The 22,893-nt window shown below is 39.6% G+C and overlaps 1 protein-coding gene and 1 pseudogene across 4 annotated transcripts in view; both read right to left on the bottom strand.

Annotated features, from left to right (window-relative positions):
• The window catches only part of TRIM69 (tripartite motif containing 69), a 31,470-nt gene extending 22,465 nt beyond the window's left edge, over nt 1–9,005 (bottom strand). The window contains exon 1 of one of the 4 annotated variants that reach the window (XM_029950515.1): nt 8,735–9,005. In XM_029950515.1, coding sequence (XP_029806375.1) covers nt 8,735–8,740 — 6 coding nt within the window. In that variant the 5' untranslated portion in view covers nt 8,741–9,005. The remainder of the gene's footprint in view (nt 1–8,734) is intronic. The other 3 variants (XM_029950516.1, XM_029950517.1, XM_029950518.1) reach the window with 3 other exon arrangements.
• An 8,259-nt stretch (nt 9,006–17,264) lies between these two features.
• LOC115300925 lies at nt 17,265–20,595 on the bottom strand (annotated as a pseudogene).
• Between the last annotated feature and the right edge of the window lie 2,298 nt (nt 20,596–22,893).

Here is a 22,893-nt window from a genome sequence, read left to right as displayed (position 1 = left end):
TTTCAAGCTTCAATAGTAAATATTTTGCTACTATGTATTAAATACTACCTGGTTTGCCCAAGCTAAGATGAAACCACATCATAAATCAATAAGCATTTTGCATTTTCTTTCATGTGTAAAAGGTAGCTACTTTTTTGCATGGACCTCAAGTATACTGTAGTATAGAGGTGGAATTTAAGGAAAGGTATTAATCAGGCTGTGTTTTAGCTTATGGGCAAGTAATAAATTGTATCATGTATCTTGAATGTATCATAGATAAGCTGCTATATAATGATTGCCACTTCAGATAGCTGTGAAATTAGGTGATTAACTAGTTGTTACATAACCTTCTAATTTCTGTATAAGTCTAATTACATGAAATAGAAGTTGGGGTTTTGATTTTTTACTTTGCTTTTCTGTTTGAAGTGTAATTGTAACTACTGTAGTGTAAATGATGGAAAATAATTGCATATGTTAAAAAATAAATAAATAAACAAAAAAAAAAAAAAACAAAGTAGGAGAGGGCATAAGCTCCTTAGTCTCGTGGACTCCTTGTTTTGCCAAGAGGAACATAGCTGGAGAAGGCTCAGACTAGGAGCCACAGAGTAAGGCCCAGGAAGGAACCAGCCCACCAACAGCACCCAGATCTAGGTGTGGTACTGCTTTTCTGTTCCTTTCCACTCATTTTTATTCTATCTTACCGGCCATGGGTTGGGCCTGTCTGTGCAAGGAGGGGCTATAGTTTCATCTCACATGTCACACCTATACCAGAATTGAATTCCTAGCGTCTCAGGGGCCCAGTGGGGCTTGGCTGACTTAATTGTGGGAGGACCAAGTTGTAACTATTGATTGCTCAGGTTTCAGGATCCTGGGCTCTGATTCCTGTAAAGTTTTCTACCAGAAGTCCCAAAATGACCTTGGTCACCCCAGACTTCCAAATGCGAGCACCCATTGCTCCTAGCATGTACCATGGCCAGCTCTGTGTATTCATACCCTTTCCTAAATAAACCCTAAAGCTGAAAGGCTATGATTCAGGAACATAAAAATGGGGACTGAGATGAGACCCCCTCAATGTAGGAGTATAATGTAGATGATGGAGATAAGAATGTTTTAGGAAAGCATAATGGATGGGTCCCTGACACTTGACTAGGGGCTTGGTCAAGGGAAACATCTAGGGTCTCTAAGATGGGACATGAAAAATCATACCTTACACAGACAAAAGTGAGGGAGATTATTATGGGAGGAAAAAAACATGTTAAATGTATGTATACTATTTTTCAACTTGTATATTATATCCTCTAAAGGCTGAAAAACTTATAGACAGAAAATTTATTTTGGGGAAGAATCCCTGAGAATTGGTCCATGGATTACATCTCCTGCTCTTGAAAGGGAAACTAGAAATCACAACTTGCTCTGATATTCAAGTTAGTGGAAGAATCAAGGGAATCCCAAGAATTCTAGAACCAGAGTTCTCTCCATCTGCTCTACATCCCCTTGAAAATTTAAGTATCCAGAACTGCTTTCTCATTTTTAGCCCCCAGTTAGAAGTTTGTATTTGCTTCTATCTGTGGATTTTGTTTTGCTTATATTCATGTCTATTCTTGTCAGGGGAACATGGCTAAAAATTATTTAACTCATCATCTAATTTCATTCTCACTGGTGACTATTTCTGTTGCTCTTTTCCCAGAACTAGGCTTTCACCTGTTTCTGTCCAAATGCTTTGGCTTATGTCCCTAGGCCTTTGTTCCCTAGTTTTGCACTCCACCTACAGTCCCTATCCCTGAAACCTGATCTCCCCAAACCTGGATCTTGCCTGACTGGATCTACTATAACCATTTTCTCTTTGAATATTACCTCTCCACCATTCTCTCCGGTCTCTCTTTCTGAAACTTCTATCAAACATTGAAGCTTCTTACTCAGCCTCCATTCCTCTTAATTTCCTTTTCTTATTTTCCAACTTCATTTTCTAGCTCTCTGTGCTTTGCTCTAGACATTTTCTCCCATTCTTTTTTGTAGGTGCTACTGATTTTTTGTTTCCTTAAACATTTTTGAATGAGGTGAGTTTTTCCTGAATCAGCTATTTATGTGAAATTTGCAAGAGGGTGGAGACAGGGCCATATTCAAGGCTATTTTCACAATGTGTGTATGAGTTCTTATACCCCTCACTTTTCCCCATGATCAGCACTGCAGGTTTGCCTATAATGCAGTCTATCTCCTCCACTCTTCCTCACCAACAGACTGCTTTCCACAAATATAGCTTATTTGTCCTTGTTCAATTTCGCTTTCTCTATATTTCAAGCTGTGGTGACAAAAGGGTATTTAAAAGCTCCTGCTTTAGCCTGCTTGCCTGTTCTCATTGTTCCCTACATGTGCTTGCGGATCTTGGGGCACTTCCTTTGACTAGCTGTATCACTCTTGTTTTGTATAAAATCTACATTCCTAAGCATCCATTATCATGTTCCTGTTTGACTTCCACTCTATTGGGCAGTCCTTCCTCATAGGGTTGTAGTCCAGGCTTACAGATGTCTCTAGCTGTATTGCAAATAGAGTTGGTCTAGTTTTCATTCTTCTTGTAGTTTTGAGTTAAAGAAGGATGAGTTTCTGAACAAAGAAGAAATAAAACCACTATTTTTATTCTACCATTTGAAAACCAAAGCTTAAATTGTTTTTGGCACTTTGGCCAACATTTCAATATATTTGGGGGAGGAGGGTAGGAACTGGGGATAGAGGTATTTCAATATGTCCTCCATAGACCATCTTGACCAGCAGTAGTCAGTGTAGATATCTCTCCCCAAAGATTACAAATTGAGTTTCTCTTCAGACCACAGGAATGGAGGCTCAAAGTCAGTACTAAGCAGTGTTACAGAAGAGGCTATGCACTGTTCTTTGCATACCTGGGTTTTTAAATCAAGATTCATCCCTAATACCTACTAGATGTGTTAATCATAGTTGCTGACATTCCCATAGCCCATGCTAAAGGTCAGGACTATGTTCACCATGTGGCCTTTACTCTCTTTCCCAGGCCACAGGTAAATAAAATACAGGTGGGATTGTGACCTGTTTCACAACCCAAAGTGTGACCTAATGCAAAAAGATGATCTGGGCAAAATAGAACCTCTTGCGAATTTAACTTTGGAAGTAGAATCAGGAAACTGACAGTTTCATAAAGATAGCTGGAGGTCGAGTTTGGAACATGAAAGGTCATGGTATGAAGAATCATAAAGGAAATAGAATCTAGTAGCTAAATTTTATTTATTTATTTTAAGTTTATTTATTCTGCATGAGCAGAAGAGGGCCAGAGGGAAAGAATCCAAGCAGGCTCCATGTGGTCAGCATGGAGCCTGAGGTGGGATTCCATCTCCCTAACTGTGAGAACATGACCTGAGCCTAAATCAAGAGCTGGGCTCCCAATGATCTGAGCCACCCTGGTACCCCAGGAGCTAAATTTTAAACAGAAGACATGGAGAGATGTAGGGGTGGAGTCAGTAAGCTGATAGAGGCAATAATTATTGAGAGAAACAAATGTGAAGAGTAGCTATGTTACATTAACCACAACACTGTCATATGACTCTTCTCTCGGATTCATATGGCTACACAATGTCTTGCCATAGTAGGGGCTCAGCAAATGAGTTGGAGTAATGGATGTTTATCCTCATGGTCAGTGTGGTTACCTCTTGGTTACCTTTTACTTAAAGTAACTTGTCTGAATCTCTTCTCTTATAACAGAGTCTCTACCCCACCACACTATAAAAACTGTTTTCTGAAAGCTTGCCATGGAGTTTGCTAACCACTCATTTAATGACTTTGAATTTTCATCCTCCTAGATTTATTGGGTCCTCCCTTTGGCTCTTGTGATATGATACTGTTCTAGTTCTCCTTTCTCTGACCACTCCTCTGCCTTGGTTGGTTTCTCTTCCTCTTTCCACTTTAAGTGTAAACAATCACCAAGGTCTATCTTCAGCTCTCCGTCTAGCACTCTCTTCTTCCCAAGTGAGCCATTCATTCCCAACTTTGTGTACAACTACTATAAAGGGGAGCCCCAAATCTGTATTTCTAAGCCCACATCTTTGAGCTCACAACAGGGTCCATGAAACCCAACAAGCCTGAAACATAACTCCTCTTTCTCCCTAATCAGTTCCTTCTTTTGGCTTCCCTATTTTTATTGCACCACCAATATCTCAGTTTTAAAATATGAGTTATCTTTGGGTGTTCTCTTTTTCTTTCCCTGTCATCTAATCAATTATAAAGTCTAGTTAATAATAATAGAACTAATAATAATTGCTAACGCTTCTCTGCCTCAGAAATCTTCTTTTGTTTTCCATAGCCTACCAAAATAAGTTATGTGGTGGATTTTTTTAAATTAAAAAGGCAGATACCAGAATTCTCTACAACATGCTGCAAACTCATATTTCTAGTCTTACCTCCCATGGTTTTGTTGTACAGTAAAAAATTTTAATTTACCATCCTTTCATATATTAATGATTCATTTAAGTTCTATTAACCATTAGATAACAAAACAATATTTTTATATCTGTTGCATTTTTTGTACTAAGCTGAGTGGGCAGTTCTATGGAAATAAAGAGGAAAAAATCTGCTATTCCTCCATCCTCTCAATATGTGCTTAGAAGACAAAACTCAGAATAACTATGCCCCTCTGGAAATATGCAAGCAAAAAAATATTGCATTTTAAGCTAATCAGTCTGTCTGGAAAACTTAAAATTAGATGCATTCTGAATATAATAAAACTTGTGGGAGAACCTGGCCAATTGGTGATATAAGAGAAACATTGTCTACCAGAGCCAGTTTTTAATCCTAGTGAAAGCAATATCTTTTGGAAATGCATGCCATTTAGGAATTTTATTCCATGTGTTTTAAAAATACATTTAAAGTAGACTAGTGGCTTCCAGGGCTAGGGCAAGGGGGGACTGAGGAGTGATTGCTAATGGGTATGGAATTTCTTTTTGTAATGACAAAAATGTTCTAGAATTAGAGAGTGGTGATAGTTGTACAATTTTGTGACTGTGAAAAGTCACTGAATTGTATACTTTAAAAAGGTGAATTTTTGATATGAAAATATATATTTAATATTATAGTCAACATTATATGATTTTTGTTATTTTATTATCATTATTTTAATTTTTTTAAGTTTTATTTTACTTTTGAGAGACAGAGCATGAGAGAGGGAGGGGCAGAGAGAGAGTGAGACACAGAATCCAAAGCAAGCTCCAGACTCTGAGCAGACAGCACAGAGCCCGACCTGGGGCTCAAACTCACAGACCACAAAATCATAACCTGAACCAAAACTGGACAGTTAACTGACTGACCCATCTAGACACCCCTGTTATTTTATTATTAATTCATCTTTCCAATTGATGTTTTGCCAATTACTCTGACTTTCAAGAATATAGCCTCTGCTATAAAACAAGGTATTATTTTAATCATTTTAACTAATATTTACTGACCATTTACTGTACAAAATGCTTTATGCACATTATTTCATTTAATCCATAACAACCTTAGGAGATTAGTATTATTCTGCCATTTTAAAGGAAATTGTAACTTAGACATATTAAATAACTTGCCAAGATCACACACTAATACACTAATTAAGTGGTGGGGCCTAGATTTGAACTGATTTCTGACCCCAAAGCCCATTTTCCTAATCATTGAGTCAGCAGAGAGCAAATCAGTGTTTTGTGCAATTTAGCTTATTAAATGGATCAAACTTGTAAGGCAAAACAGCTGGAACAATTTCCCACTGCTCTAAAGGAAAAAATAGAATTGAAAAACAAAGAAGATTCTGAAATTACCTGGAAATCTTAGGAAAATCACACCTACTGCCAGATCCTTAGAGAAAGCCTAACCTTAAGGCAGAAGGAGAGAAATTCAAGTCCAGGATGGGAATTCATCCTTAGAAAGCACCTGGCTGGCAGCAATCACTTTTAAGAAAGCATATCTATCTCCTTCTACTCACCTTGCATATTCATATAAGGCAGGGAAAAGGCAAGGAAGGAATAGAGCAATGAAATCACTGGAAACTTGCAGAAAACATGCTTACGTTTTCCCAGGTTTGTTTGTTTGTTTGTTTGTTTGTTTTTAACTCTGATGGGCAGATTTCTGAAGAATTATCAGAGCAGAGAATTAAGAGCAGAGAAATACAATTCATTTATAGAAAACAAACCATGTGGCACAAACAGCTCAAGCAACAAAACAAAATAGATGCATGCTTAATGTGCCCTGTCACTTTCACATAAGATTATGAACTTGTTCACTTAACCAGAGCTTGTCCGTTTAAAGAGATCATAAGTCATTTAATTAACTCCTTTCTACCTACTCCCTGAACATTTGAAATAATGGGATGCTCACTATTACAGAAACCATTTTTTTTAACTTTATGGAAAAGTGACTACTTTTACTAACTTCACCTTAATAAGAGTATAGTAGGAATAGACAATAGAGTTTATTTTTCCCTCTAGAAATTATAAACAAAATAGGTACAACTCTGATTCAACAGCTAAGAACAGAGAAGAGTAAGAGCAAACCTAAAGTTTCCAAAACCAAGGAACCTTATCTAATTGCTTAATATATGTTTAACAAAACTTTTTAAGAAGTAGAAACTGATAGAAATGATATATCAAAACATAAGGATTCAGGTGTCAAAATTTCTTGTTGATGAAATTTAGTTAGTTTTTTTTAGCTTTCTATAAATATACATTTTCTTTTATCTATCAGGAAAACACATGGTTCAGATGAATATAGCGTCCTTAATTTTAGCTCTGAAGAGATCTTAAAGGAATTCAATTAAAAATGTTTAACTCTGCAACAAAACTAAAGCATAACCTATTGAATAGGAGAAGATATTTGCAAATGATATATCCAATAAAGGGTGAATATCTAAAATATATAAAGAACTTATACAACTCCACACCAAAACACAAAATAATCCAATTAAAAGTGGGCAGAACACATGAACAGATATTTCTCCAAAGAAGATATGCAGATGGTCAACAGACACATGAAAGATGCTCAACATCATTCATCAATAAGGAAATACAAATCAAAACTACAATGAGATATCACCTCACACCTGTCAAAATGACTAAAACAGAAAACACAAGAAACAACAAGTGTTGGTGAGGATGTAGAGAAAAAGGAACCCTGTGCACTATTTGTGGGAACATAAACTGGTGCAGCCACTGTGGAAAACAGTATGGAGGTTCCTCAAAAAATTAAAAATAGAACTACCATATAGGTTCTAGTCATTCTACTACTGGGTATTTACTCGAAGAATTCAAAAACACTTATTCGAAGGGATACATGCACCTCTATCTTAAATGCAATGTTATTTACAATAGTCAATTATGGAAGCAGCCCAAATGTTCATCAACAGGTGAATGGATAAAGAAGATGTAGTATATGTATATACAATGGAATGTTACTTAGCCAAAAAACAATGAAATCTTGCCATTTGCAACAACATGGATGGAATCAAGAGGGTATAATTCAATCAAAATAAGACAGAGGAAAACAAATACCATATGATTTCACTCATATGTGGAGTTTAAGAAACTAAATAAATGAACAAGGAAAAAGGAGAGAAACCAAAAACCAGACTCTTAACTACACCGAATAAATTAGTGGTTACCAGAGGGGCGGGGGATGGGGGAAAAAAGGCATAGGGAATTGGGAGTACACTTATTGTGAGCATTGAATAATGTACAGAATTGTCCTATCACCATATTGTACACCTGAAACCAGTATAACAGTGTATGTTAACTATACTGGAATTAAATTTTTAAAAAATGATATCTTAGCTAATGCTAATTCCATTTATAACTTTTCAGAATTCTAACAGGCATAAATAATTCAACCTCATTGTAGTGAAAAATATATATATTTAATTCATCAGTCAATTTTGGAAGATGCAGCTAGAGATAAAATAAAATAACTGGAAGACAAAAAAATAACCCTCATGAGAATCAGTTCTGCTGTAAACATAAAATATCAAATGTGATAGTATTACTAGCAAACCAAGTTATACATAATGAATTTTTTTAATCTAAAATAATGTGATTAGGGGTGCCTAAGTGGCTCAGTTGGTTAAGCACCTGGCTGTTGATTTCAATTCAGGTCATTTTGGCTCAGGTCCTGATCTTATGGTTCATAAGTTCAAGACCCACATTGGGCTCTGCACTGAGAGGAGAGTCTGCTTGAGATTCTTGCTCCCTCTCTCTCTGTCCCCCCCCCCAAAATAAATAAATAAACATAAAAATAAAGTGGTATGAGTGAAATAGGTAAAGGAAATTAATAGTACACTTATCTTGATAATCACTGAGTTACATATAGAATTGTTGAATCACTATATTGTACCCTTGAAGCTAATATAACACTATATGTTAACTATACTGGAATTAAACTTAAAAGGAAAAGGATGGAACAGATCATGCATACTGAAATAAAGCAATCTTTAGAATATAAAATAATTAAGGGATTAGTTAATAAAGAAAGTAAATTTTGGTATAGCACGTAGTTTAATTTTTCTCAAAAGTTTATGGTGGGTATCATTACTTGCCTAACAATCTCTCTTATCTAAATTTTCAGTTATTCTAATATCTGAGGAGAGTATAGCAGTTATAATCCATCACAAATTAAATAGTTCCCTGAATTCCCTTTCATGCTATAAAATCCATACTCCCTTCTGTAATCCAGTTTTTCATACTATGCCTAGAAAATTAGCTAAGGAAGGGTCACTCACCTCCATTAAGCTCTATCATTGGGCCACCAGGGAACAGAGGCAGGCACTTGGATCAAACCACAGCAGGCCCAGGATAGCTGCAGACCAGGAAGCAGGTGCCTGGTAGTTGCTAAGAATGGGCCCAGAGCATGACAGAAAGAAGACAAGCTCAGGAACTGAGGAGATGGGGCAAGGCCACAGTGAGGTCTGACAGATTCCGTGGCAGTTTGTCAGTTGCTTTGATCATCATTAGCTTAAGAGAAAGAGAAACCCTGATTGGAATGGCCTACCCAGCCACCCCCTTTTTTGTGTGGGGGAGGGGGAAGGCAACTCATTTAGATTTAAGGTGGCAGTCTAATCTTAAGATTCATATATTCCCATTTCTGGACTGGGATTCTCTGTGAAGGAGGAAATAAACATCATCATCTGCCTATAAGCAGAATGCATGAGAAATAACCGTATCATATCTTCTTGTGATCCTAGTATTGCAACCCCACCTGAGGGGCTTTAATAGAGCCCTGTCCCACCTCTTAGAGCTCGCATTCCATTGAAACAGCCCTGACTCTATTTCTGTGAAAGTTACAAGTGCCTGGAAAATCCTAGGACCTAAGGAAGCAAGATGAGAAAAGCCTCATTTCAAACAGCTTTCTTGAGCAGTTTTAGTTCACAGAGATCTGTACCTAGGTTGTGCTCCTGAGTGACCAACTTATAAAGAGCCATCATGGAACCAGATTTTCTCTAACTCAATAGATTTTATTGAATGACTAGCTCCTATGGAATGCCTGATGTCCAGTCGTAATGCCCACAACTATTCCTTTGGTGTTTGCAATTGCCCAAATATGCCAGGATATGTGGCTTTGAACGTGTCCTTTCTGCTGGGGATCCTATCTCTCCCAACCCCAGTCATTATCTCTTTTGTAAACTCATCCAAAACCAGTCCCCCTCAGCTTTACTCTCCTCCCCCATCCCTTGTAGAAAATACTTTGCTGGCTTTATTCTAGAGTTTCTCCACTTAAGCCCCATGGACATTTTGAGCTGGCTAAGTTTTTCTTGTGAGCTGCTGTCCTGGGTCTTTTAGGATGGTTAGCAGCATTTCTGGCCTCTGCTCACTAGGCGCCAGTAGCACACCCTCCCCCAGTTGTGACAATCAAAATTATCTGTAGACACTGCCAAATGTCTGCTAGGTGTATGGGGGTGGACCTAACTCCCATTGAGAATCAGTGCTTTACGTATTTCTATAACACCCTAGATCTTTGTACATACCTACCTGTTCATAATTATTTTGTTTTATTTCATGTCTGCCCCTTCACTAAATTGTAAACAACTACTGGGTAGTGCTGTCTTGCTCATCATGATAGTACATGGCATTTGTTGGATAAAACACCTTATCAAATAAGTGGCTATGGGATTCTGACAATAAGCTAGGAAAATTATGTTCCTGACTTAAAAAAATTAATTTTGTTTCATCTTGAATTTTTTTTTAACATTTTTTTGTTTTTAAGAGACAGAGACAGAGCATGAGCAGGGGAAGAGCAGAGAGAGAGGAAGACACAAAATCCAAAGCAGGCTCCAGGCTGTCAGCACAGAGCCTGACGTGGGGCTTGAAATCACAAACTGTGAGACCATGACCTGAGTCGAAGTCACATGCTTAACCAACTGAGCTACCCAGGTGCCCTCATCTTGAATATTTTTATTGTTGGCTGAAATGTTTAGCAGCATTTAGTAAAGATGATTATACTACATCCTAGTGTCTACATATCCTTGAGCCTGTAGCCTGGGGCAAGAATACTTACTGGCCTAGAAGACAGAAATCCTTTCTTCCAGTGAGGAACCCAGAGCACTGAATAACAGCTAAAATGATGAACTCCTCTGAGTATAAGTTCCTCCTATAAAATGTGACTTCCTAAGATTCCTGTTCTACCTCTAAAGTTTGTGATGCCAGAACCTATATAGCATGAGGTCTCAAATCTCATAAAGGGTCACTTCAGGTTTTTATTTCACTATTTTAAAAACAAAGTTGGGGTTAGGCAGCGGGCAGTGATATCTAAGAAACTACACATACCAAGTTTTACCATATAATCTGAAGGGGGAAAAGAAAAACAATGTTGTAAAGCAAAGTTACTTTTCTTTTTCCAAGCCTCAATCTTATATATAAAAGAGATGGTAATACTTACCTCATAGGATTGTTGTGAGGATTAAATGAGATGATGTATGTAATGGGCTTAACGGTACCTGGCACATAGGAAGCACCAATAAATGGTACTCGCTGTTATTATTGTCATTGTGCTGACACTGGTATAGCAAATTGTTTACAAATCGTCTCCCTCAAATTAACTTTCTGTCTTGAAATATAACAGAGATATGAGTAGATATTAATCTTCAAGGACCCCAGCAAAGCTGAATATAAATAAAAAATCCAAGTTTCCATTTTCTAAACTCCACAGAAGTTACTGAGAAGTCGGAATTATTTCTGCGTTTATGCTTCAGCTAGGACTTGGCAGCTATTTCCATCATAGCTTTTATTACACTGCATTATTTCTTTCATTGTATTATAAATATTTTTCATATCTATTCTCCACTAGCTGTGGGCTTCTTGTAGGAAAAGTCTGTCTTAAAAAGATGAATATCTTTTTAATTATGCAGGCCTACCACACTATCAAAGTTTAATAAATACCAGGTATGTGAGCAGATGAATGAGTGAATTAATGAATGGCCCATGCCCAGCAACGCACTGCACCTTCTCTCTCCTGGTTGGAAAATAGAACAGTTGTTGTCTCTGTGGGTTGGGCTTGTTCAGAGGAAAGGCAGAGAGAAGTTCGTTCTCTGAAGGTGCTTTCCTCAACAAGGGAACCAAGTGGTATGAGTAAGTACCACCTCTATCCTGACACACCACACTAGCAGCCCCTCTGTCATCCCTTTAGAGTGTGGGTCCTCGTGGCAAAGCCACTCCTGGGGCCCTGTGCCTTCTTCATGCCACACCCAGGAAAAGGGAATATGCCCTGTAGGATCTTTTTGCCTGCTGACAGCTAATGGGGTCAGGGATTAATGTCTCCCATACAGTGAGGCTGTCATGCTAGAACTGTCAGTAAATAGTCGCTGGATAGTGAAACAGAAAAAGCTATTCTCAAAGTCAGAAACCTACCTGCATAATACCATGAAACTGAACTATGAAATTGGAGATAGAAGAAAACTGCATGTTTTACTTCTAAAATACTATGTATTAACAAATGTTCAAAACTATTTTTTAGATATTTTTAAATATTTTATAGTGTTTATATATTTTTGAGAGAGAGAAAGCGCACACTCAGGGGAAGGACAGAGAGAGAGGAAGGCAAAGGGTCCAAAGCAGGCTCCATGGTGTCAGCAGTGAGCCCAATGTGGGGCTCGAACTCATGAACTGTGAAATCATGACCTGAGCCAAAGTCAGATGCCCAACCGACTGAGCCACCAAGGTACCCTTAAAACTATTTATAAATAAGGCTGGCAGAATAGCCTGCTGTCCCTAATCATGAATACCCAGTAGAGCCCAACTTTTGTCTGTTAGCCTCAGATCGCAACCCAGCCAGGGAATATTGGATAAGGTACTAGGATAGCAGGACCTAAAGACAAAGGCCTGTGCCTCCCTGAGACTTTTGTCAGCTCTAAGTATCCATGAGGCTGTCAGGAAAGCCCAAGGAGGCCAGTAGGTAAGAAACGTTGGGAGTTTGTGTGCATTTGTGCAAGTGTTGGCTGCTGTTGCTCCCTGGCTCTTGCCACAGGGAAACTACTATTTTAGAAATAGACACTGAGCTAATGATGTCATTGAAACCTATTTAACCTTATTAACACTCCCTGGGACAGTCAGCCCAGTACACAGATTTTAATAGCATATCAGGGGGATCTAGTTGATGTAACTAAGGAAAGGACCTAAAAGTTTATCCTTTGTAACAATTTTAGGTTCCTGGAGAGTAACTTGTTTCTCTTGGCAGGTGTGCTTAATATTTACAGTAGGGATGAATTCAGTGTGGACTAGAGAATTGGAAAACACCAGACCTTGCTGAAACTTGAGTCTGACTTCTCCACTCTGTCTCTCTTAACCCCTTTTCTTGAATAGTTCCATTTCAATCTGTGGTTAATGAAATCCAGATATATTACAGTTCAAGAAATTTGGCTTTCATTCTCTGCTGTAACCTCACTGAACATCAGGAAATGATATATGTACATTGCCAGATTATCTCACTCTGGGGCTAACTTGGTCTAAAGCTAGATCAAGCTTCAAGTGAGTAAGTTTGAATGTCCATCTCTCCTAATCCCTTTTCCACTCTGGCCAAATGGGCTTCTACTTTTCCAAAAAGGTACCTGAAAGCTAAATCCAAACTTTCACAGATGCTCCCCTGGAGTCATATCATTGCCACCTTCAAACAAACACCATCTCCTAGGAGTTGCCACAGCTCAGAAGGTTTGCATGGCTCTGCTGGCTGTCCTAAAATGAAACTGCTAGAAGACATGAACAGACACTTCTCCAAACAGGACATCCAGATAGCCACCAGGCACATGAAACGATGTTCAGCGTCACTCATCATCAGTGAAATACAAATCAAATCCACACTGAGATATCACCTCAAACCAGTCAGAGTGGCTAAAATGAACAAATCAGGAGACTATAGATGCTGGTGAGGATGTGGAGAAACGGGCACCCTCCTACACTGTTGGTGCGAATGTAAACTGGTGCAGCTGCTCTGGAAAACAGTGTGGAGGTTCCTCAAAAAATTAACAATAGAACTCCCTATGACCCAGCAATATCACTGCTAGGAATTTACCCAAGGGATACAGGAGTGCTGATGCATAGAGGCATTTGTACTCCAATGTTCATAGCAGCAGTGTCAACAATAGCCAAATCATGGAAAGAGCCTAAATGTCCATCAACTGACGAATGTATCAAGAAGATGTGGTTTATCTATACAATGGAGTACTACATGGTGATGAGAAAGAATGAAATCTGGCCATTTGTAGAAATGTGAATGGAATTCAAGGGTGTTATGCTAAGTGAAATAAGTCAGGCAGAGAAGACAGATATCATGTTTTCACTCATAAGTGAAACAGGAGAAACTTAACAGAGGACCATAGGGGAGGGGAAGGGGAAAAATAGTTAAGGAGAGGAAGGGAGGCAAACCATAAGATACTTAAATACTGAGACCAAACTGAGGGTTGATGGGGGTGAGGAGAGGGGAAAATGGATGACGGGCATGGAGAAGGGCAGTTGTTGCGATGAGCACTGGGTGTTCTATGGAAACCAACTTGACAATAAACTATAAAACAAATGAAATTTTATGTGGCACCTGGGTGGCTTAATCGGTTAAGTGTCCGGCTTCTGCTCAGGTCATGATCTCACAGTTTGTGGGTTCGAGCCCCACGTCAGGCTCTGTGCTGACAGCTCAGAGCCTGGAGCCTGTCTTCAGATTCTGTACCTCCCTCTCTCTCTGACCCTCCCCTGCTCGTGCTGTCTCTCTCTGTCTCTCAAAAATAAATAAAAAACATTAAAAATTTAAAAAAATAAACAAAATAAATGAAATTTTAAAAATAAATAATTATCTGCCAATTAAAAATAAGTAAATAAATAAAATGAAACTGCTAGACATCTGAGGGCAGGAGAGACAGTGGACTACCAAATTCCTCAGACCAAGATTACTGCATCCTTTTTCTTATACATTTCTTAGAATTCACTTCTGTTTTGAGAGGAAAGTAAACAGCAGGATCCTCCCTTCTTAATTCCACTTCCACGTTTCCTCCCCAACTTTCAAGCAGCATCTTCAGCCTTCACTGAGGTCATGCTGAATCCTTAAGAATATTTCTCTGGAGGCTTTTTTTCAGAGTCTTTAAGGGCTCCTTAGCACCTGTATAAAACTCTGTAACATAGCAAACAACGCTCTATCCACAATGTGGCCTTACTTCTTTATTTCTCGCTTCTTTCCATAGCCATATATAGTAATTAGCCAACTTATTCACATTAATATGCCCCATGTCAGCTCCCTTCAGTTCTGCTCTTACATCCTAGTGGATCCCTGCTCTTGCCTAGGTGCATGTATTGACTGCCTGGGATGTGTGAAGTGCCTAGTACTGTGCCTGGAACACAACTATTACTTAATGAATGGCAGGTGTCATTATTAATGGCACTTTCTTCCTTCAATTTTTTTCCATTAATACTTATTAATAGTTATTGTACCCTTAACTGTCTACATAAAAGGCTTTTCTTTTTTGTTTTGTTTTGAAGTATCATTTTATTTTATTCAAATTATTATTTAAATTCCAGTTAGTTAACATACAGTGTAATATAGTTTCAGGTGCAGAATTTAGTGATTCATCACTTAACATACAACACCCAGTGGTCATCACTATAAGCACCCTCCTTAACCCATCACCCATTTAGCCCTTCCCCTACCTACCTACCTCCAGTAACCTCAGTTTGTTCTTTGTCATTAGCAATCTGTGTCCTAGTTTGCTCCTCTCTTTTTTTGATCAGATATGTTCATCGGTTTTGTTCCTTAAATTCCACATATGAATAAAATCATATGGTGTTTGTCTTTGATTTATTTCTGGTTTCAATTCTTAAAAGAGGTAATATTAGTCATGCTCCCACTAAAACAAGCATTTGATCCCTTCCTAGTGCTTATATTCCAAATCTCTCTGATATTTTCCTCAATGATGAACAGAGTCAGACAATGAAGTAATAAAAGTCAGTGTTCCCAAGCATGTGTATGATAACAGTAATCAGAACACTGGTTGCTTGGGGGGTGGGGGTGGGGATTGACTAGAAGGGGACATAAGGGAGCTTTCTGGAATAACAGAATTGTTCCATATTTTGATTGGAGTGTTGGTCATTATGAAGTATATATTTGTCCAAATTCATCTAATTATACATTTAAGATCAGTGCATTTTGTTGTCCATAAAATTTATCTTGATTTTTTTTGGAAAAAGGCAGAATTCCCTCTATTTTTTCCTCTGAAAGCAGAATCAAAAACTCAAATGTCTACATGAAAGGAAAATATGTAATGGGCTAGGCAGAATACAGTAGGGAGGGTTGAGGGCTGCTGACAAACCAGAGGGACTCTGCTCTTTATCCTGGTCACATGGACAAGATATATAAAAACAGAATCTGTATTTAATAGGCACCTCAGGTGTTTCAGCCATTAGCCAGTTTTCTGATATACTGTGTGCTATGTCACAGAGCAATTAATAGTTTCCAAAGTGGGATACATAAAATGATCTGTTGAAATGTAGGAAGATAATATTTAGAACTTTTCAATTTTTCTTCATTTTCATGTTCGATTTCTTCCTCTTTCCATTTTAGAATATACAAAGGAACACACAGAAGGGAGTATATCACATTTACCTTGCATGTATCCTATGCCATGTCAAGCAACTGAAGTCTGAGGCATGGAACATCTCAGACGATGTATTGCATAGACAGACATGACACAAGGATGGACACTGTTCCATTGGCATGACTGAGCCTCCATGAAGGAGAGCAGCACTGCTACAACCATAGTAAGTTGGGAACAAACTTTAGTGTCCATGTCATTCCGAGGGAAAAGGAGGGAGCACTGTAGAGATCTCATCCTCTCCAGTTCTGAAGTGCAGGCTGAATTATGAGTGCTATGTGATCCTCTGCAAAAGAAAAAAAGAGCTAGTGTATATTTGGCTGGGAGGTGGGGGGTGGGCAGTGACCCTGGGGCAGCTGGGATGGTGGTGCAGCAATGTGTTTGCTAACAGAGAAGATTGCCAACTTGTTGTTGACCAGTGTGGTGGATGCAGCCACACCTGTGAGGCCAGGGTGACAGCATCTCCTCTGTGGTCTGGCAGTTCAGAGCGCAGAACCACAACTCTAGATTCCCATGTGCCTAGGCAGCTACTCAGAGTGGCTTCAAAAGCCAGCAGGAGTCTCAGAGGACACGGTCCCTGCCCACGTACCCCTCTATACCCTGCTGGGTGGAGAGGTGGTCAGAAAGGACTGACTTCCTTCCACCCCAATGGCATCAGGAAATCCAGAGAAACCCAGAGACAGCACCCTACGTGGCCCATTAATTAAAATAAAGTTTCCATTGCTCTAAATAAGATCTAATATAAGGTTGCTTAAGTAAGAAGAAAGTTAGTCTCTCAAGTACATGTCCAAATTTGTATGCAAAGTTGTCAGTCTCCCATGCTCTTTCCATCTACTTGCTCCACCATCTCTAAGATGTTGCCCTTGTTTACATGCTCCAAAATGCCCATGTGTGGTCAATTAAAGATTGATTACTATGAGAAAAAAAAGAAAAACTGCTTTGAGGACAACCACTAGTCTGGCACACTATGACAACCAAAGTCTAGCCTTAAAGCATGAAACAATAGGAATCAAAAAGTAGTCTCACACATAGTGTGTGAGAAATTAAAAAGTTTTTATATACTCCAGAAAATAATATTTTACAATTTAACATATTTATTTTGAGAGAGCGAGAAGGAGAGAGGCAGAGAAAGAGAATTCCAAGCAGGCTGTGCACTGTCAGTATGGAGCCCAATGTAGGGCTCGAACTTACAAACTGTGAGATCATGGCCTGAGCCAAAATCAAGAGCCAGATGCTCAACTGACAGAGCCACCCAGGCACCCCAGAAGACAATTTTTAAAGCAGCCTTTTTGAATCCAGTGTATAGGAAGCCAACAACCCACAGTTTCTGCACAAGGACATGGAAAAATCCAGCCAAGTTCTGTCTGTCCTGAATGATACACCTCATATATAAATACGGTGGTACTGATGACAGCTGACTTTTTTCAAACAAACTGGGCAGTTTTTACTGTATTTAAGGGAAGTGTAGAGGCAGCGACTACAGAAGATGTGGCCACATTCTGTAGAGTAAATATGTCGCCTACTCAGTTCAATCTCCGAGTACCCATCCATACAAATTCGACACCGGATATAACCAGGTAATGTGCAACTTAAAGCTTCTTCTTCCAGGGCATTATGGGAGGTCCTGTTGGTCACATACACATCTCTGTTTCTCATCAACTCCTCCTTATTACTGCTGACCACACAGCTGCCAGTTTGCCTTTGGAGTGACCTTTTGTTTCCCCTTGGCCTCCTCCTTTCTTCAGCAATCACAACAGAGTCATGGCAAGTTAGGTCAATCACTGCAGGTTCTAGGGATTCACAGGTGAGGTCAACAATTTCATCACTTTCTCTGAGATCTATCAGTTCGGATTCTAAGACCACCTCAGGAGTTGCGCCTCCTTCCTCAGCCGTACGGAATTCTCGGGTTTGTCTGGAATTCACCCTGCTACCACAGCACATTCTTGTATTCATTGTGCTTGCTGGATCCAGTCTTCAGAGAAATAAGTGATCTGTGCCAAAGTTTACAGTGAACGGTAAAGTTCCCAGTGTCTCACAGCTGTTGGTCTGTCACTCTCTGACTTACACAGAATTTAGAGTCCAGATTTCCTGGTATATTTGAGCTTTGATTCTGGGTCCAGGCCTGTCTCCACCTCCACAACTGTTGTGTTCCCACGTGGGCGGGTGGGTTTGTGCAGCTTCTGGGAACCACTTTTAAGACTACTCAATCTTAATTTTTAACTGAAAAAAAAAAGAGAAGCAAAATTAAGTTTTGGTAATATCTAAATAAGATTGCTAGTAGTGTAAAATAGATATATAAAGAAAAATGTGTATTCAAAATACTTTAATAGTTACACATTTAAACAAAGCTTAAACTTTATATCTTCTTATTCTATGTCCTGATGGGAAGTAGGAGAAGCCCAAGGGGCACTTACATGAAGAGAAGCACAAAAGTGCTGCATACCAAGAAAGGGTCACTATTTCATCCAAGATCCAGTGCCAGGATTTCAAGGAAACTTATTTTTTACAAAGTAAAAATGGAGACCAAGTTCTGTGCACATCTGGGTTTTTTTTAAATGTTTATTTATTTTGAGAGAGAGAAAAAGAGCATGGAGGAGGGGCAGAGAGAATCCCAAGCAGGCTCTGTGCTATCAGATGGATGCAGGGCTCCATCTCATGAACCGTGAGATTGTGACCTGAGCCCAAACCAAGAGTCAGATGCTTAACTGACTGAGCCACCCAGGTTCCCTGCACATTTAGGTTTCTAATAGCAAGTAAGAACATGCAGACTTGCCCAGTGTTCCCTTTCTAACACAGAAAGCAAGAGGAGCTTTCTTGAAGCATTTCATCCCAGATTCCATTCTAGGGAAGAGCGGATAGAGTTCAAGCATTTGTATAAGGAGACTTGGTTGGTTTGAGTCTGCGACAGTGGGCACATGACATAGACAGTTAAAGTTCTCAAAACCTCAGCATATAAATCCTTTCTAAAAATTATTTTGTAATTTAAAATCAATGCATCCTCAGTCATCATTAGGGAAATGCAAATTAAAGTCATAATGAGATACCATTTCACACCCACTAGGATGACTAAAATTTAAAAAATAAATAATAAAAAGTGTTGGTGAGGATGTAGAAAAACTGGGATTCTCATATAGTGCTGGTGGGAATGTAAAATGGCACAGCAACTTTAGAAAATAGTCTGGCAGTTCCTCAAATGGTTAAAAATAGAGTTACCATATGACCCAGCAACTCCACTCATAGGTATATACCCAAGAGAATTGAAAACTTCTGTCCAAATAAAAAATTTATACATGAATGTTGATAACAATGTTATTCATAATAGCCCCAAGTGGAAACAACCCAAATGCCCATTAACGAATAGATTTAAAAAATATAGTATATCCATACAATGGAGTACTATTAAGCAATAAAAAAGAATAAAGCACAGATAATTGCTATAATATTGATAATCTTTGAAAACATATTAAGCAGTAGAAGCCAATCACAAAAGACCATAAATTGTATGATTCCATTTATATGAAATGTCAAGAATAGGCACATCTATAGAGACAGAAAGATGAGTGGCTCCTTAGGCCTGGGGTGTTGAGGAGAAATGGGCAGTGACTGCTAATGGGTACAGGGTTTCTTTTGAGCACAATGAAAATGTTCTTAAATTGAGGTAATGTTTGCACAACTCTGTGAATGTACTAAAACCCGCTGAATTGTATACTTTAAATTGATGAATTGTATGGTTTGTGAATTGTATCTCAATAAAACTTTTACCAAAACAAACCCATAAGCTGCCACAGAAATGTTACACAAAGCAATGTGATACTATCTGGATCTAGACACACGCCCTAGAACCTGGTGGGAAAGTGTGGAACCCTAAAGCAAAATGGAAAGCAGGGCACCCTGAGGAAGCACAGTGCTCGGGTCTCCACCGGAAGCGCCGGACCTACTTACCCAGGCAATTCTCCTCTTAGACCCCACAGATACCTGCTTTTCACCAGAGCTCCACCCTCAAGTGTTTGCCTTTCACAACGGGCCTGCCCTTCCCCCTTCGCCCTCTGCCCAGGGAAAGAGACACTTCCAGTCTAAACTAGGCACTCCGGAAAGGTACTGCCCACCCACATACACCATCAATGACTTCGCTATTTTGTCCTGTCCAGTCCCGTCCTGCCCAGGCAGCTCTCCCGGGAGAATAGAACAGGAAGCGTGCATTCCAGCCACACGCCGCTTTCCAGCCTCTCGGCTGCTTCCCTGTCGCGTCTGCTCGGAGCCTGGGCGAGCTGAGCCCGGGTTCCTGACAACACTGGGCTGGGAAGAAGGACCGAGGAGCCGCAGGGCCCGGGAGAGCCAGTGGATAAGGAAAAACAGGGAGGAGGCGTCACGGGCGGGGGGTGCTCACCTCGAATTCGCTCTGGCAGGTGGCGGCAGGTGGCGACAGGTGGCGGCGCTCAGCAAACACACCCAAGGTCTCAAAGCGAGGGGTCTCTGCGCAAGTTATCCACTGGACGGAGGAAAGCACTGGGGTTTTCCCTCCTGCGATTTTAGTTTCTCAACTACCCAATCAAAACCCGAGCCCATGGTAGCTTGTCACCAGTCTCTGGGCGGAAGGCGGTGTTCCAGGTTAGAAAAGGGGACGTTCCTGCCCTTAGTTTTGTCTCTCTCCAGGTTCCTGTTTACTGACAAAAAGGAGGCATCCACCCGATTGTTGTTAGATCAGCAACTCCCCACTCTCTAAAAAAGTGGTTCTCAATAGAGGCAGTAGGCCTCTCTAAAAGTTTTGGAAATTAACAGGACTGTTTTTGGTGGTCACTACAGGCATAGAGGGGCGGAGGGCAAGGGGTCCCAACCCTCCTCCTTCCTCCCCCTCCCCCCACACACATTGTCTCTGTCTTTCTATCTCTCCGTTTATGAAAAATCTGTTTTATAATTTGGGCTTTACAATCATATGTAAAATGTGTTTTATTTTTCAATTATTTTATTTACTTCTTGGATATGTATTGACTATTTACTAGGCCAGAAAGGTTACTGAACCAAAGTGAGCCCAGTCCTTGCTGAGTTATAGACAGCGACTACACCAAGTGGAGCTGCCTCATAAGGTAAGCTTTATTTGTGCAAACAAGGAGGTCATGGGGAATCATTTCCAAAACTGTGTCTCCTTGAAGAGGGGAAAGCAGACTCCTGTCATTAAAGTGTGGGATAAATATCCAGAAGGGGACTGTAACATTATAATGAGCCTGAGGTAACTGCTAGACTCTTTCTGAATCATCTGGGTAGGCATCTTCCTCAAATGTTTTTTTCAGTCCTAGCAGTTTGTTAGTTTCTAAAAGGTAAGATTGACAATTAAACAGAAGCTTCTACTAGAGATTTTCTGAGTTCAGGGGGTCAGGCCAGGACTACATACACTAAATTTTCCAGGATGCAACTACCAGACTACTAAAAGGAAGATGTGTTTTCAGGTTTTTTTACTTTGCTTGGTTTTTATATTTGGAATTTTACCTAGAGATTCTAACCATTTTAGAGGATCACACCACAGCCAGCAATACCGTATCTGAATCTGAGCTGTTGATATAGTGCAACTCTCAGTGTTATGTGTCATAGCGTACAGAGATCCTAGGCCAGTTACAAGCAGCTGGCACCTCTTACACCAGCCAGTACAGCCAGGCTAGAGCATTCACATACTAAATTGCTTAACCTTCATAATCAAATTAGTAAAGGGGTAACAGTAAAGAGGTTTTTAAAAAGGAAGTGTTGGGGGAAATGGAAAGGGGGATTGCTGGATCTGGTTGGAGTTGCAACTTGTCATCTGCAATGGAGTCCTGGGGCCTGTATTCACCTCAGTCCTCCAAGCCTTAGCTTGAGTACTGACTCCCCACCATAGAAATGTAGCAAATAAGCCCCCAGTATATTCAAGTGACCTGCTCACTGTGCTATCACGTTAGTGGCAGAACCCTTCGTTTTACAGGTAAGAAAACTGAGGCCAGGAAAAATTAAGAGATTTGAAAGAGGGTGAACTGTGACAGAGGCAGGACTAGAAGCTCCTGAGAATGTAGTTTGTAAATTCTCCTAGCAAGGCCATTCCCAGAAATCCTGAGACTGCCAGAAGAAAGCAGGCTTCCCTTTGAGGGGCACTGTCCAGAATGAATGGAGACTTTAGCTTAACCCCTTCATTGAAAGGAATAGAGACATACTTTCTTTTTTTTACCAGCTCAGAGCCAGAAAGTTTTCCCTTTTGTCTCTTTGCGATGGTTTTAGGTAATTTTACTTGCTCTAGTAAGCTATGTAAATAGCTAGTAAGTAAATAACCACTGCAAGTAAAAGCAGTTGCCTGGAGCTTTACATTTTATATCGGTCTTACCACCACCTCCTCAGAACAACCCTTGAACAGAACAATCCAGAACCAGTGTCTGGTATGGCGTGATATTCCATATTTATTGAATGATTGATCAAGTAAGTGAATAAACTTAATGATATAAGAATAATTATCCCATTTTCTGGATTTGGTGACAAAGAGTCAAGCCAGAGGGTAACTGGGTGGCTCAGTTGGTAAAGCTTCCAAATCTTATTTCAGCTCAGGTCATGATCTCATGGTTCCTGAGATCGAACTCCTTATTTTACTGACTCCTCCCTGACAGCCAGAGCTTCTAGCTAGAGCTAGAGGGAATCTCTCTCTCTCCCTGTCTTTCTCTGTCACTTCCTGTTCACATGTGTGCTCGCTTTCTCTCTCTCTCAAAATAAATAAATAAACATTTTAAAAAAAGGTCAAGCCAGTAATAATTTCTCCAATTTCTTTTGTGGAATTAGGATTCACACTTTTTTTTTTTTTTTTTTTTTTT

The sequence above is a fragment of the Suricata suricatta genome, chromosome 9 (assembly GCF_006229205.1).
Source record: "Suricata suricatta isolate VVHF042 chromosome 9, meerkat_22Aug2017_6uvM2_HiC, whole genome shotgun sequence".
NCBI classification, from domain to species: Eukaryota; Metazoa; Chordata; class Mammalia; order Carnivora; family Herpestidae; genus Suricata; species Suricata suricatta.
Note: the sequence above shows the minus strand (reverse complement) of the source record. Positions and strands in the feature narration are given on the sequence as shown.